This window comes from Trematomus bernacchii, unplaced genomic scaffold (genome assembly GCF_902827165.1).
Source record: "Trematomus bernacchii unplaced genomic scaffold, fTreBer1.1, whole genome shotgun sequence".
NCBI classification, from domain to species: Eukaryota; Metazoa; Chordata; class Actinopteri; order Perciformes; family Nototheniidae; genus Trematomus; species Trematomus bernacchii.
Window position 1 is genome coordinate 2,793,385 of NW_022988050.1, and position 16,571 is coordinate 2,809,955.

Genomic DNA, 16,571 nt, shown 5'->3' on the forward strand with positions numbered 1-16,571 from the left:
AATGAGTCCATGAAACAACACAATTAATAATTTCTGCATGTTTCACTCCTTTAAGCTCCGTTTTGGTATCCACTTTTGTTACCTTTATAGCTTACAATTTAATGAATTTTCTCAGTGAGTGCCTTTATCACCACAAGCCCAAAGCACATACACCAGCAAACAGATCAATGGTGACTTACTTTTGATTCATACATCAAACTAGTAGTTTATCTCGTATTGTTGGCAGTTTTTATTTCAAGTGGTTAACTTCGGTTCAATCACATTTCAGCAAATCTTAAGATAAGTTTTCCTTAAACATCTTATTTGTCTTTGAGTTAGTGCTGTGGGTGTCATTGCTAGCTGCTGCTGCAGATGTACAGACATCCTTGCGAGCTTGTGCAAAATATGCACACCCTAAAACAGAGCCCTTAAATACAGGAAGTGGCTAATTAGTAAATGTAAAACACATAATTAGAGGGAGTGGGCGATTGAGACCTTACATTTGTAGAGATATTTTTTCTATCTTTAGATTCAATTAGTTTTTGGGGGGTTTTGTTTTGGTTAGTATATAAAACGAGTATTCTGGGATTATTTGTCTTGCTTTGTTTTAAAGAAGCCGTTATATATGTTCCCCTTTGTGTTCCAGTTAATTGGTCAGATGTAGTCTTCTTTTGTGAGGTTAATCTGTTCAGTTCTATTTAGTTTATGTTGAGCGAGCAGAGCCTCTGTAATGGGCCTTCCACATCTTTGCTAATGTTGTTATATTTACATTTTTAAAAGCCTATTGGTTACTCCTCATACTGCCAGCTCGGACTCTTAAAGACCCCTCCACTTCACACACAGTGATCTGGTCCATTGGTCATGGAAAAATGACGGCAGCTTTAAATTACGAAGTGGCACTTTTATTGTTTGATTGGCTTCCTGTCACATTTCCACTGCAGTCCCCTTTATGCTTTATGATGCCATGTTAAAGTCCATCAGTTGCCTCTGTTGCTAACAGTTACTCATTCACCTCATGGTCCCATAACTGGAATTGGTTACACTTTGAACAGAAATTAAAAAATAAACCACTGAGAGTCTACCGAAAACATGTGTCCTCTTTTCTTGGCAATGTTTTGAATGGGTACGTAAAATGTTACTCAAATTATACCATATTGTATATGTCTGATTACACCATAGAGAGATTAAATACATTATACAAAGTCAAATGATAACTCAAACCGTGTCTAAATATTCAATCTGAGTTTTGTCATAGATGATTTCATGTTAGAAAACCACCTGTATTTAATATTTTACTTGTGTGTTACAGCCAAAAACAAACCTAAATTGTCCCTTTCCCGCTTGCTGTTGATATTAAAACCTCAAATATGAACTGTTTTGACATTGACGGTTAGCTGAGAACATTTCTGAAAGACTTTAAGCACTGTTACAAAACATGAGTCAGTAAAAATTGCATAATCTGAGAAGAAAAACGAATCAGTGACTGAATGAGGCCATAAACAAGATATTGTAAATTACTTATCGAGAGAATCATAAATCTTAACAACTTTACAACAGCTAAAAGACTTCTTCTTACGAGTTTGGTTTACTTTTTTCTCAAGAGCTTGTTCGAAGTGTTTATGGATTGTAGTTTTAGATTTGTTAACAATAAGCACATGTGATTATTTTGACCGTTTAATTCATAGTTTAAGCTCATATCTGCCAGGGTCATGTAAGGTATCTGATTTATAGCGATCATCACATCAGAGTGGCTCTTACCTTGTGTTACGTGCCGCAGTTGGTGCTTGTGTGTGTATAAATAAATGAATATTATGGTATTCAAATAATATTTAATGGTGGAATAAATGCTGATAAGGAATAACAGATAAGGATGTTATTTAAAATATGCTGACATTTTAACTCTGATCTCTTGGTGTAACTTAAGGTGATTCCTTGCAACACACTGAAGATTTGAAGTAAGTGAATTAACACTTAACATGTTGACTGTGATGTCTTTATGTAAAACACTGATTGAAAGTGAACCCTTGTTTGCAGGTCAAGGCAGAGAGAGTGATTATCAACTCACAATGAGACAGCGATTGCATGTTCATGAGTAGTTCAGGGTCACAAGTTCAGCCTGGGATTAAAATCACACCGCACTGTCCTGCAGACGACCCTCTGTGCTCAGATCTGCATCGCTCGGGAAAAGAGTCATCATAGATATCTGTCTGACAGTGATAGTGAAGTACATTTACTCATATACTTACATGAAATGTTAAGATACTTGTAGTTATTTTTTATTTGATGCTACTTTATACTTGTACTCCACTCAATTTTAGAAGTCAATAGCGTACCTTTTACTCCTCTAAGATTATTTTATATGTTTAGTTACTTTATAGATTCAGATTATTATTTAATGCAAAATATGAATAACTTATCAAAAAACATTGACTACTAGATAAAGGTTAAGAAAGTAATGAAAAAGGCTCCACATTAACCAGCTGGGATTCTGAAATGAGCCATATAGATAACGGGTACTTTTGGTACACTAATTACATTTTCATGCCAATACTTTTGTAATTTTACTTAATCAATACTTTGAATGCAGGTTTTTTTAGTTGTGACAGAGTATGTTTTACAATTTTTGATACTACTACAGATATCGCACAAATATCACCAATGTTCTTGCACACAAACAAGTGCTGATGGCTTTGGAAACATGAGACTCATATCCAACATGTGAGCGAGCGGGTGTGGGCTGAGAGCTGAGAGCTGATACAGAGTTCATCACCGCTGGAGTGATAAGGGGAGATGGAGCACTGTGATGAAGTGATAGAGCAATGATTGTGTAAACTTGTGGCTAACGACGCCTGGTCATTATAGGGTCAAGTTGGAGACAAGCGGAAATAAAAACATCTGCTGAGAAAAAATACATATCACAGGTTTTTCAGTGGTGGAATGAAATAAAAATGCATTTGCTCAAGTACTTAAGTACAGTCTTGAGGTACTTGAATATTAAAAGTACTTCTTACTTCTATTAAATTTCACTTTTTACTCCACTTCATTTATCTGACAGCTAGTAACATTACAGATTCAGGTTATTAGCTGATAATATAACTCAACTAATAATTAAACATTGACACATTTAACAGCTGAGATGAACACATTCATGCTTGAATAATATTTTAAAAAGTCCAGTTAGTTACTATGAATGATTCTGCAATAACAACTACTTTAACTTTTGGTGCTTAAAGATGTTTTGTACTTTTACCTAAGTAACATTTTGAATGTAGGACTTTTACTTCACAATTGAGTATGGCTTCTTTTACTTACAGTACAGTAACTGAAAGACCTGAGTACTGCTTCCACCTCTCTGGTTTTCTATTGTATAACAAAGCCGGTGGCTTAAAAAGAAGTTTGTGTAAAGGGCAGCAGGTGCCTGGAGACTAATTGGAATTGAGCTAACAATGAGTATTAACCGCTGTGTGTGTGTGTGCGTGCGTGTGCGTGTGTGTGCGTGTGTGTCCTGAGAATGTAGTTTTCCTGCAGTCTCGGGCACTATAATTGAATTTGGCTTTCCTTTGATGGAACTCTGTGAAGTGTGGAGAGGCTTTGATAGATCCCGAACATCCAATCTCCACTGACAGGCATATGTTGCACACTATTGGACATAAATGCTACAGTGCAGAGTGTGTGTGTGTGTGTGTGTGTGTGTGTGTGTGTGTGTGTGTGTGTGTGTGTGTGTGTGTGTGTGTGTGTGTGTGTGTGTGTGTGTGTGTGTGTGTGTGTGTGTGTGTGTGTGTGTGTGTGTGTGTGTGTGTGTGTGTGTGTACTGCGAGGTGTAACTCACTAAACTAACTTGCAATTTCCTAACCTACATACAGTTCAGATTAATCTGTATTCAAATTGCATGATGCATTCGTCCTGTTATGCAAAATCCTTAATATATCAAACGTTATTATATGGCTTCACAGTGTGTACTGTACAGCATACGACACCCTCTGTCCTTACACTCTTGCAGCTGACAGAGAAGACCTTGGGAACAGATGAAGGATCCCTCTCCCGGTACAAACAGATGTGAAAGACATGTCATGTGTATAGATTAAATGATAAGGAAAAACAGATGTATCCAGGAGGATGTGAAAAATCTTTCAGGTGTTGCCAAAAATAAAAAAAGTGGGCCACGTCAGGCAGGACCATATTAAACATTTTAAAGCCCCTGCACACCACTGTCAGTGTGCACAGGTGTGTTTTCACTTGTCATGTGTGTGACATTCACAATGCTTCTGTTCTGTTCCAGCATCCCAGGTAGTAAATCAATACAAGGACCCTAAAACCAAAGCAGCTAATTGGAATCCAGCCATCATTCATTTCACACGTCAACTAGATGATACCTTTTTAGAGGGTAGAGTTATGTTTGTCAACTAGCAATCCAGGCATGTGTATAAATAAGACCATAAAACAGCAGTGAGCAGTTCATGCTTTCTTTACTAATGCGCAGTGGATTTCAATGCAGCTAATCTGCAGCCAAAAGATAAATATCTTCAGACGGTCCAGGATAAACATAAATAATTAGTTTACTCATGAAGACTTTACTCAAATGTGACCTCTCTAATACTGTGATTGGTGGATTGAAAAGTGCATCATCAGTGTTAGTGTGGAAAAATGAATGAACGAGGTAATTGAGGGTTACAAAACCTTGGTTGCGCATTTGAGGCAGTGGATGAAGATGACATAATGTCTGAGGTCAGGGAGAGGGCAGGAAGGTAAGTATAGGGTGTTCTTGCTCTGCTGCAGTAGGTGTTTCTACAGTGCATCACACATCCAGGCGATTTCTGTTGTCTGGGTGTATAGTGTAGCTTTTTTCCAGCTGCGTTAAATCATGCAACATTTAAAAAAAACAAGCGACAGCAGCTATTTGTCAAAGCCAGCGACTGAGCACGTTTTTCCCTGCACAAAACTACGCACTGATACAGAATTTGTGTCAAGATTCACAGAATGTATATAATCCCAGTAGTTTGGTTGAAGCAAGTGTTATCCTTTTTGTGATTGGTTAATCTCAATTTGCAACCAATCTTGTTTTCTTCACACATTAACAAATGGCATGATATCCTAATTATGTGTAGATATTAAAAAGTGGACCTATCATGCTATATTATAATAATATAGTGTAGGACCATACCTATATAAGGCATATTTATACTTTTTTTTTTTCAAAATACCGGATCATGCATTTTAGCCATGCCTCATTTTGCTCAATTTGCACTTTTTTAGCCCTGTTTTTGCAAGGGCTGATTCTGTGAGAACAGCACCACCTACAGGCCTGGCATATGTACTACAGCATCTCCAGCGCTTTCGAACGGCAATGGCCGTGGCTGTCTCCTCCTGATTGGTGGAGTTGGCCCAATACCCGTAGCGCCACTGTCCTGACGTCAGGACAGTGTTCAAATCTGGATCAGTTTTTATCAGATCCGTTGCAGCCCCTTTTTTAGAGATTTGGGTATGGAGGAAAATAGAGAGGGTTGTGTTTTCTGACACTTGGTGAGTTCCCTGGAACACCGGGGACACATATTCATGTATAAAAGACGTACAAAAGTGCATTTTGCATGATAGGTCCCCTTTAAGTTAGGATATGACGGGTAGAATGTTCAATAAAGAAATACAACGTTCCATCATCTCTTATCAGACGACAACGATCCTGATGAGTCTATAATACAAGGTACACACTGATAACAGCACATGCGTCTGCAGACTATCTTCAATACTATCAATCATATCAAACATTTGGATTATACTTTCAAAGGACGACGGAGATAGCTATCAGATCCTTTAAAGAACATTAGCTAATGATTTTCAGGGTGTTTAACTTCATGCGATTGGTTGGATTAGTGGGATCTGCTTTCTTTGGGGACTCTTAGTATGCGGCTAACATGCTCACAATAAAAATGCTAACATGCTCGCCATGGTAAACATCTTAATTAAGAGTGTTAGTATATTAATATTTGCTTACTAGCACCAGCACAAATGTTGACCTGATGATGGAGCTAGATGAGTTAAGGGATCACAAAATCATATTGGGGACATGTCGGTTACACATTTCATGGCAATTCTTCAAATGGTTGTTGAGATAGAATTATAACCGCAAATCAACATCCAGCTGGTGCAAAAACTTCAATCCATTAATTCGCAAATCAACATCGAGCTGGTGCAAAAAGTTCAATCCATTAATTCGATGTTTATGATATCTGGCTAGATGAGTTTGTGTTAGATAAAATGTCAGACGATCATGAAAGTCATGAGGAAACTTTCTCTTGGCATCCTGAACATCTGGATCAAAATTCATGGCAATCAATCGAATTGAAAAACTAATAAATCAACCTCATGGCGCCACTAAATGAAAGCTAGAGGATCAAAACACGAGGAACAATCCTCTTATAACAAATGTATGACACTTTATAGCAGGCATTTAATAGTAGTGGAGATATTTCAGACATATCAACTGACAACAAGAACAACATTGAGTTGGGGGTGTTTTTAAGTGCTCTAAGCTGTATCATCCATGCACTGCAAACAGATTGTTCCCGTCATCCCTTTACTGCCAGCCTTCTGACATAAAATGTGAATAAAAGGCCCTAAAATAGGAACCATTAAAACAATCAGAGCTGAGGTCAGAGTAGCAGTCTGTGCAGCATCACTTAAACAGTAAAGTGTCCCTTTGACAGACATCTTCTTTAGTCACCTGATAGTCAAGTATGAATACTGGCATGGATCCAAATAAAATGTTATCGTGGTGTGTCACATGGCTCATTGAGGGGAAAGTGTCTTGATGAACTGGCACATGGCAGAACATGTGCTCTTATCATCTACATTGTTTTGGAGCAGACCGTGAGCCATGTTAGCATGAATACTGTCACTACAAAGAGACGTAAAACAGCTGCAAAGAGACAGAAAACACTATTAAAATGGGGCAGAAACTACAAAGAGGCACAAACTGACTAAAAAGACATTCAAAATGTGTACAAAAGACACAAAGAAAGACTTAAAATGACCACACAAATACACAAATTAACTATAAAGAAACTACAAAGAGACACAAAACAACTAGAAGGACATTCATTATGACTATAATTAGACACAAAAAAAACTACAATGAATTTAAAGGGGACCTATCATGCAAAATGCACTTTTGTACGTCTTTTATACATGAATATGTGTCCCCGGTGTGTCAGGGAACTCACCAAGTGTCAGAAAACACAACCCTCTCTCTTTTCCTCCATACCCAAATCTCTAAAAATGGGGCTGCAACGGAGCTGATTATTATTTGAATTTTTCTGACGTCAGAAAAGGGGTGCTCCGCCTATATGGGCAACTCTCCACCTATCAGGGGAATGAGAGACCGCTCGAAAGCGCTGGAGACGCTGTAGTACATATGCCAGGCCTGTAAGTGGCGCTGTAGTCTGCCACAAAAGCAGAATCAGCCCTTGCAAAAACAGGGCTGGAAAAGAGCAAATAGAGCGAAATGAGGCATGGCTAAAATGCATGATCTGTTTGGTATTTTGAAAAAAAAACTTCACAGACATGTTTTATATAGGTATGGCCCTACAATATATGTTTCAAATATAGCATGATAGGTCCACTTTAAATGACCATAAAATACACAAAGACACTTAAGGTGGCCAGTACGAGGCAGCAAGCAAACTCCAAAGAAACACCAAACAACTATAAAACACCTACAGCTACACCTACAGGCTCAAGTGTTCCAAAATAACCACATATATATTAAAAACAGCAAGATTTAAAAAAACGAATACTTCTGTATATCTTGCTCCTACTGTATGTAGTAGAGGTGGTGTGGCCCACTGTCCCATAATCCTCCGCTGCATGTAAACAAACAGGAACCTCTTAATAAACTGGACTCTGGCCACTGGGAGCTTTTTCAAACACAAACACAATGAACGATGTTATGGAATTCAAGTTGTTTGGACAGGATGTCCAAAACAATGCAGTGTCTCAGAGCTTTGTGTAATCATGAAACGACATTAGAGTGAAACATAATCCGGAGCAGAAGAGGCTGAGATATTCATCTGATGCTGGAGTTTATACAACTGAGCTTCTCAGTTCTTGGTTCATATACTGTCTCTGACATTATTTATCTTTTATAATCATCATACAACAGGCTCATGTACAGTCATTCACATAAGCACCTTTCTCTGTACTGCAGTGCCCTCTAGTGGAGTTTAAAGATAACACAGGTGGCTCAGCTGTGATACGCACCTGGCATCAAATATACTGTATTATGATTTTTTTCTTTTTTTGAGGAACAAGTATAACTACAACGTACATTATGTGTCCCTTAGAGGCCAGTGTGGAAAGAAACTAAGTACATGTACTCAAGTATTGTAGTATAGTTGTAGTTTTTTGACATATTTGTACATTTCCATTTAAAGCTTTTATTTTTTTTACATTTTTTTATTTTTTATTTAGCCTTTATTTATACAGGTGTAAAATCTCATTGAGACACAAGGTCTCATTTTCAAGAGAGACCTGTCAGTGGTAACACTACCACACAAAGTTACAGACAGACAGGACACTAAACACAGAGGCAACACTGAAATACAACATCATAAAAAAAGTAGTCATTGAAATCCATATAAAGTAGTCAGATATAGCAGGTGCAAACACCCACAGATGATTTCTCCAGCTTTTTTTAAATTAGTTTAAAATCCGTGATGGGTATCAAACTGGTCAGCTTAAGTTCCTGCTGAAGTGTGTTCCAGGTCGAGGGGGCAGAGTATGATATGGCTTTTTTCCCAAGCACCGTGCGTACTGAGGGGACGGACAGAGTGATGTAATTTTGAGATCGTAGGCTATAGCTGTACTGTTTGTGTGATATGTAAGTGGATATGTAGAGGGGCAGCAGTCCAAGCATAGCGGTATAGATGAGTATTATAGACATTCACAGTTACTTGTTAATTTGTACATATATAAACACATCATATGCTGATGTGATAAAATGCAGTACTGTACTACTTATCTACTTAATGTATCTACATTTTAATAAATAATGTAAGTTTTGGGGACACATAATGTACGTTGTAGTTATACTTGTTCCTCTAAAAAAATACATCATAATACAGTATATTTGATACCAGGTGCATATCACAGCTGAGCCACCTGTGTTATCTATAAACTCCACATTGAACAACTACAGCATTATAATGCTCTTAAATGAATAAAAACTGGATATTATAATAACCATAATAATGTAATACCTTGAAAAGAGGTAAAGAGTAGGCTACTTTAACTTAGGATACTTGAAGTACATTAAGCTGGTAATACTTTATATTATTCTGAAATGGGTCAGTGTGCAGAATGATTACTTTTACTTTTTGTACATTGAGTATAGTTTGATGGTAATACTTTTTTACTTTTACTTAAGTAAGATTTGGAATGCAGGACTTTTACTTGTAACAGAGTAGTCCTACACTCTGGTATTATGAGTACTTCTTTTTTTTTTAGAAGCATGTTTATCGATCAGTTTATTCTAAATATCATGTAGAAAGGAAATCATTTACTAAATTAAATAATACAATTACTTTCAAGTAGCTTAATCAACACAAAACATCATCATGAACATTCAGTCAACTATTCAAAAGAGAGGATTAATGATCAATCTGTCCCGTGTGTGTTTGTAACAAAATAAAATAAGGCTAACCTTTACTACGCGTGTGTGGAGTAAACCGTTCCTTATGTAGATACTGTTATCCGTGTGTTGTTGACCTAAAGGGATAGCTTGCTTATCATGTATCATACAACAGGCTAATCAACAGGCCTTGACATAAGACTGCACTGCCCTCTAGTGGATGTTGTATATAACACAGGTGGCTCAGCTGTGATACGCACCTGGATTTAAATATATATTGTAATATATTATTGTATAGTTAACAAGTATAACGATGTAAACGGTACATGATGTGTCCTTAGAAACAGATGTGTGTTGTTCATGAGTTTGGGTGGATGTGTACCTGGAGCAGAGCCCTGCCCTGGGATCAGCTGCTGTGGAAATGTTTCCCCTGCGGTGATTCCGCCTTCCCGAACACCGACCTCCTCCCTGACACACTTCCACATCTTCCTGCAGCAGCGGGGAGTTGTTTTTAAAGGGTTTGTTAGCAGCGACGATGGGAGAAATGACGGAGCAAAAGAGGCTTTCTGAAGTTATTACCCAGATATTTCAAGAAGCGCCGACTGCCAGGAGGAATCTGGTTGATAACCACAGTAACCTCCACCGCGTCGCAGATTACTGCGAGAACAACTTCCTCCAGGTGAGTGGGCCCAATGCTCAGTGAACAACAACAACAGGTAAAGTCACAACTGGTGCCAGGTTTAGGACTTTCCATGTGTTTTACAGAGGTATTCAGATCGATTACTTGAGTAAAAGTAGAAAAACTTACTTGGAAAAATACTCTGTTACACGTAAAAGTACTGTAGTAAAAGTACAGAAGTATTGGCATTTAAAAAGAATTAATGTGTAAAAAGGGATATTAATGTCCAATTTAAGAATCATATATTAAAATACTGGTAAAAGTGAAGCACACTTTATTTACTTTAAATAGTGCTATTGGATATTTTAATCTCTAATGTATTTCAATTTGGTTTATGAGTTTATTAATATTTTGTATTAGCTAATCATCTGGATCTGCAAAGTAACTAGTAACTTAAGCTGTCAAGTAAAAGAGATGGAGTAAAAACTACATTATTGGCTTCCAAAGTGTATTGGACTATGAGTATACAGAGTACCATACAATGCAAACATTCAGGTAGGGTATACTGCAAAATTGTATTAGAATACATTGCTTGATAAATGTACTTCATTACATTTCACCACTGTAAAACCATAAATACAACCCTCCAGGCAGAGGACACATCGAAGGCGGTTGAGGAGGCGATGGGTCTGGCTGCTCAGGCTCTTGCCAGCGTGGCGTACCAGATCAACAGCGTGGGCAGCACCCTGCTCCGGTTGCTGGACTCCCAGGACCTGCAGATCAGAGACCTGGAGTCCTCCGTCAACCTGCTGTCCCTGGTGAGGACCACATCTACCTGAAACACTGAAACACTGCTCACCTGACCTCTGCTGCCCCATAGAGTCATGTGACCTTTGCATATTGTCGTTGCAATGCAGGGAAAACCTCAATACAGTTCCTAAAAATACATTTACTACAATTGTTGATACCATTATACCAAAATAGTTTTGGCAGTATTGTAAGTATTGCAACTGTTTAAGTATTGAGAAACTATATTTATAAAAACCAATGATGTTTCTGAAAACACTACTTTCCATAGCTGGCAAAACATTTGTTAAAGTATTGTCTATAAAAGGTGCAGCATTCTGCTTTTTATTTGGTGAAATAACAGAATGAAACAAGTAAATACAAGTGGTATTCATACTTGTTTGTATCCTCATTTTCATAATTTATTGAACTGCTTTTGCTGAACAATGGAGTGCTTGACCTTCGGCCACTACATTAAACCTTAAATACAAATCTCTACAGTGTTAATGTTGGTTGTATATTTGTAAAACCAAAAGGTGTGCAAGTTGCTGTATTGCTCCACTTGCAGGTCATCGCTCACATCTGAAGTCAGTCTGGTCAATATGCTATCTAGGAACAAGTGTTCTGAGAGTGTTTGTGTCTCTCTGTGCTCTTCTCCAGGCTGCAGCCATCCACTTTGAGTCGGTAGCCAGGAGAGAGATTGGTGCTTTCACTACTCCTAAAGACAGAACCCGAGCCAAGCTCATCACCCCCCCGACAGCAGGCAAGGAGCCAGAGAGAAGCTACTCCAGAGTCCCAATATCGTTCTCCATCTTGGACTCCACTGGACACTGCTTTGAGGTATATTGGATGTGAAATTGGAAGAGAAAGAAAATAAATTGACTTTGAGTTCAAAACCTTTCAGTGTGTAGAGATGCCTTTGTTTTCTAACCTTTATCCGTCTTCTCCCCACAGTACCCCCTGCAGCCTAAGAAAGCCGACTCCACAGAGAGCATACAGAGCACTGCAGACTACACTGTGTGAGTATATATTTTACCCTTTTTAAAGCAACTTTGTTAAAAATATGAACACTCCCATACTGATTATTATAAAAGAGACATAACAAAAGCTGCACAATTCAAGATCATGGCGGAAAGGTTTCTGAAATATGGACGAAAGAAACAGTTTTGTAAAATACACTCCTGTGCATTTCTGAGGAGATAACTACCACTCTCCTGCCTGAATTTTAAAGGGAACATTCACAACCTTTTGTTATGTTATCAAATCAGTGTTGATTATTCACGTTATCAATATAGGCAATACATTGCTAAGTATGTGCTATATTGACAAATAAAACTGAGTTCTCCTGTTAATGGAACTGACTGGCAGGGCCTACATGTACCAGGATGCATTGCACGCAAACTACTCAAGGCCCACTATATCCTCTTGCACAGCTAATGCAGAACCGGCTTCAGCCATTTCTGCTTTTTAAACCCTATAAAATGAGTCCTTGTCCACTAACCCCAATCCATTTTCACTGTCTGCAATGCGATGGAGTTTTGCTTTTGAGTAGAATTTAGAGCACAATAACCCCCTGACTACGGAGTTAGAGACAAGAAATCCAAGCTAAAAAAAGTGTAGTTCTTACTTGCATCCAACTGATCCAACATCTAGAGAAACATATTATGGTGAGATCCCCCCCAGCCACCAAGGGCGTATAGTTGGGAGACCAATGGCACCTTTCCTACTCCCTACCTCCTACTCCCCTACTTACTGTACAGCACCCTTGTTTGAACCACATCCAACTACAATCGGTTTGGATCTCAACTACACATCTCTAAAGTTTTGTGACTGCATCTTGTTTGGTATTTGATGCTATCTCTTCACAGACACACACACTAACAAGGGGGAAAGAATACAAGTCGTGGCTAGTAAAAACAGCTACCATCACGTCTAAAGCTCTCTTGTTAATACATCTAATATATTCTGTATCTGTACAAGAAACATGTTGAACTATTCTTTTAAAAAACCTTCTTTTTTTTTAATGCAGGTCCAGTTACGGCATCGCTGTCCCCCCTCCATCAGTCCCCACCTGGCCAAACGTCTCCAACCCCACCGACAACAGCCTGCCTCCGCCTCCTCCTGCCAATCTGGACCCCAGTATGATCGCTCCTCCTCCTCCTCCTCCTCCTCCTCCACCACCTCCTTCCTCAATGGACACAGGCCTCCCCCCTCCTCCGCCAAACTTAATCTCACCCACAAGTCTCCCCCCACCTCCCCCTCCACCGCCAATCTCTCCGTCGAACAACGTCTACCCGCCACCGCCTCCTCCTGTATCGGGAGGTTCTCCTCTTCCTCCTCCACCTCCTCCACCTCCTCCTGTATCGGGAGGTTCCCCTCTTCCTCCTCCACCACCCTCTCAGACTGGCACCTCTGGGTTTGTGCCACCTCCACCTCCACCTCCTCCTCCTCTCCTATGCTAACAGACATTATCGGATGTTTTTATTCTTCAAGGAGTAACTTCTTGTGTAACTCTCAGGCATGCTGGGGTGTGTACAACTTGTGCAACATGAGAAATTCTTTCAGGCATTATTGTGGGATCAGAAATAAGCTTAAATAAAACATTTCAAGAGGTTCTTTTATACTTTTTGGGAGTTTTCCCTTTCCTGTTATATATTTTTTAGGTTTTTTGTGCGTGTATATGTTCTGTAAAGGCTAAAATCGCAAAGTTCCCTCCATTGGACTCCTTTGTTTACTTCTGTAACATAGCGACATCACTACGCAACATTCACGCTCCTATTGGCTAGCACTCCAACACATTGTACGTGAAAGGCCAAGGGGCGGGACATCTCTAAGCTGGTTGACCAATCACAACAGAGGCGGCCAGCTAACCAATCAGAGCAGACTGGGCTCTGGTTTCAGACAGAGGGTGAAAAGAGCTTTTTGAACATTAAAGCATGGAGACATGTCACAGTAGAGGCACTAAACACTAATATGAACCTAAAAATGAGCATTACAGGCCTCTTTAGGGTGTGTGTAGTGGTTTAACCTTGAGCTGGCTCAGCGTCAGCCTCAAATTATTATTTTTCTGGGACAGAGAATCCTCCTTCAAAGTGAAACATTCTGCTGCAGTGCAGATTCCTCTGACATGTTTCAACAACACCTTGACTGCATTCCTAGGACACAAGCTGAAACAGGGGATTTTGTCTTTTCCCCATAATGTTATCACCCCTTGATTATTACTTCATTGTGTTTATCACATTGTTTCCTAATGATTATGAGTCACTTTTAACAGAGAGCGCCCTTTGGCCCCTCAGTGTTATTGGAGTGTGTCGTGGGAGCAGTGCCAAAGATGATAAGTTCTTTACGTCACTGACCGGTGAGTTCTGCTACTTTAAACAGGTCAAGGAGGCTATAAAATGTCTGTTGCAAGTCATCGTGCTACTTAACCTGCACTGCATGGCGTGTACTTGAAGGTAAGCTTTATTTACTGAATGGAACATATTAATTTAGTCAGAGACAGCTCAACCAAATTTGATAAATCTTTTTCTGTGCTTTTTTTATTGACTACTCAGCAAGGCCTGCAACTGGAGAAACGGGCTCATTGTAGAAGGTCCTGTTTTATATATTCGTCAGGAAAGAAAGGAAATGTTAGCCACTTTCTTTTACTGCTGCTTTCTTTTGATTTAATACATTCGAATGCAATCTTTTATGTAGCAACATGCCATTAGAGCAACACATGCTGTGCAGTTTCATCTTTGAACTATAGTGTTATATTGACTATGAGTGGGAGTCAGATCAAAACCTACAGTGTTACTGCGGTGGATATACGTTTCATGATTGTGAAACTTTCACAGTAATTATATCTGCCTTAAAGACATTCTGTTTATGTCGGTGTGTTATTTAGGGATACAACACAATAAAGAGCTACCTTTGAACTGTCTGACTGTATTTCAAAACGGAACATTATAAAACATGACAAACGGTTAGATATTTACTATCTTCACGTTTAAGGCCTTTTTGTGCATTTTTTCTCAGGTGTGATTTAGAAAAAAAGAAAACTGCCATGGTCCTTTATTATCCTGTGATTGAGTAAGTATTTCAAACATTAATTTGACCTCCTCTACACCTCATTGTATGCCTGCTGCATGTATACTTAAGCCGTCTTTTATTCCAGGGTCACCTTGATGTGCGCTGGTATCCTACTGTGGGCTTTTTGTTGCCATTTCGTAAGGAGGCGCATAGAAGCAGAAAGATTGTCCACGATGCCGGCTAACTCTCCCTCTGTGTATGTGATCCCCATATATGAAGAGGAGCAGGTGGGAGAGGAAGACGAGGAAATGATGGACGTATATGAAGCTTATTTTCAACCTCCTTACAGAGAGCCTCCCATGTACTGCTCAAGAAATGTCAGCCCTCCTCCATACAGGGTAGGTTTTGATATAGGGTTTTTTCTGCTAATTATCTTTAAAAATGTTCTCAAAGATTTTATCCTCAGCAACGAAAGTGCAATATTTATGTAATTTAATAACTCTTCTCCTTTCCAGTTCGAACCACCATCCTGTCCAGACCCCCCTCCATCATACTCAGATCTTCAACCTTACTCAGAGCGACCCTGATCCTCCACCTCATCCTTCATACACTTCAAACATCCTCTACTCTAAACAAACTATACTTTTTTTTTTACATAACATTCCTATGGAATCAAATAAGGGTCACTTACAGTAGAGTTTGACATTGTGAAATGATGTGCAGAAACTATTTCCAAACGTGATTGTAAATAAGATTTTGCAAGACCTGTCTGTATTGGAAAATTGTAAAAAAAAACACGAATGAATGAAGAATTTCAGCCCTGAAGTACCTTTTATTAATGTGCTTTGAGCCATAATTTAAAAGCCTGGGTTTAAACTCACAGTCATTAACATGTTTCATATTACATTACAAAAAGCACAACATAATTTCACAATATCTTTTCGACCCTTATTTGAGCCCATACAGGTAACTGTTAACGTTAGTGCTTGTACGTGAGTAAGTGTATACGATTAATCTACCTGTAAGCAATCCACTGTGTGGAAAAGGAGAGACTGGTTTTGACTGTTTTAAATACTAAAGTTTCATACTTAACCTTGTTTAAACACTGCCATATGTACAATATGCATACCTAAAAGAGATTCAGTATTTAAGTTAAGGCACTTGTTTACATGCTTGAATATTACAGAGGCAACTTTTTTAACATACAGTATGTTATTTACAAAATAAAGTAATTTATATTTGTGAATTCAATGAATTGAAGTCTAATCATCCTTGAACTATACCCTTTCCCCCCCAACAATGTAAAAAGTAGATCTGTAAATAAGTTAATCTGTAAATACTAAATAAGATCAGTTTCAGTTCACAAAGCCATGACTATTTGGAGGGGCATAATTATACCGCAAGTACATTTTTATTATAGTATAAATGTATACTGCAAGTAGAACAAGAGACGAGTGGTCTTATTATTGATCCCTGAGGAACGCCATCGTTGTTGCTGTACTGCAGTAAGATTGAATGATTTTGTTTAACATGCAGGATGTGTAAGACACAGAG

The 16,571-nt window shown here is 38.7% G+C and overlaps 1 protein-coding gene and 1 long non-coding RNA gene across 2 annotated transcripts; both read left to right on the plus strand.

Moving 5' to 3' along the window:
* Positions 1-9,995: 9,995 nt before the first annotated feature.
* abi3b (ABI family, member 3b) lies at positions 9,996-13,558 on the plus strand. Its single transcript, XM_034118915.1, has 5 exons — positions 9,996-10,280; positions 10,871-11,038; positions 11,667-11,846; positions 11,961-12,025; positions 13,036-13,558. The coding sequence occupies exons 1-5, from the start codon at positions 10,137-10,139 to the stop codon at positions 13,466-13,468; spliced, it is 990 nt and encodes a 329-aa protein (XP_033974806.1). The 5' UTR covers positions 9,996-10,136; the 3' UTR covers positions 13,469-13,558.
* Positions 13,559-13,602: 44 nt separating this feature from the next.
* Positions 13,603-16,268, plus strand: LOC117473356. Its single transcript, XR_004555028.1, has 4 exons — positions 13,603-14,364; positions 15,024-15,077; positions 15,163-15,415; positions 15,533-16,268. It is a non-coding gene; the product is annotated as an uncharacterized LOC117473356 (long non-coding RNA).
* Positions 16,269-16,571: the final 303 nt, after the last annotated feature.

Bases quoted from the DNA above. Each gene is read 5' to 3' on its own strand.
- abi3b (XM_034118915.1), top strand. From the start codon at position 10,137: ATGGGAGAAATGACGGAGCAAAAGAGGCTTTCTGAAGTTATTACCCAG. The intron at 11,847-11,960 runs GTATATTGGATG...TTCTCCCCACAG, and splicing joins CCACTGGACACTGCTTTGAG to TACCCCCTGCAGCCTAAGAA. The intron at 12,026-13,035 runs GTGAGTATATAT...TTTTTAATGCAG, and splicing joins AGCACTGCAGACTACACTGT to GTCCAGTTACGGCATCGCTG.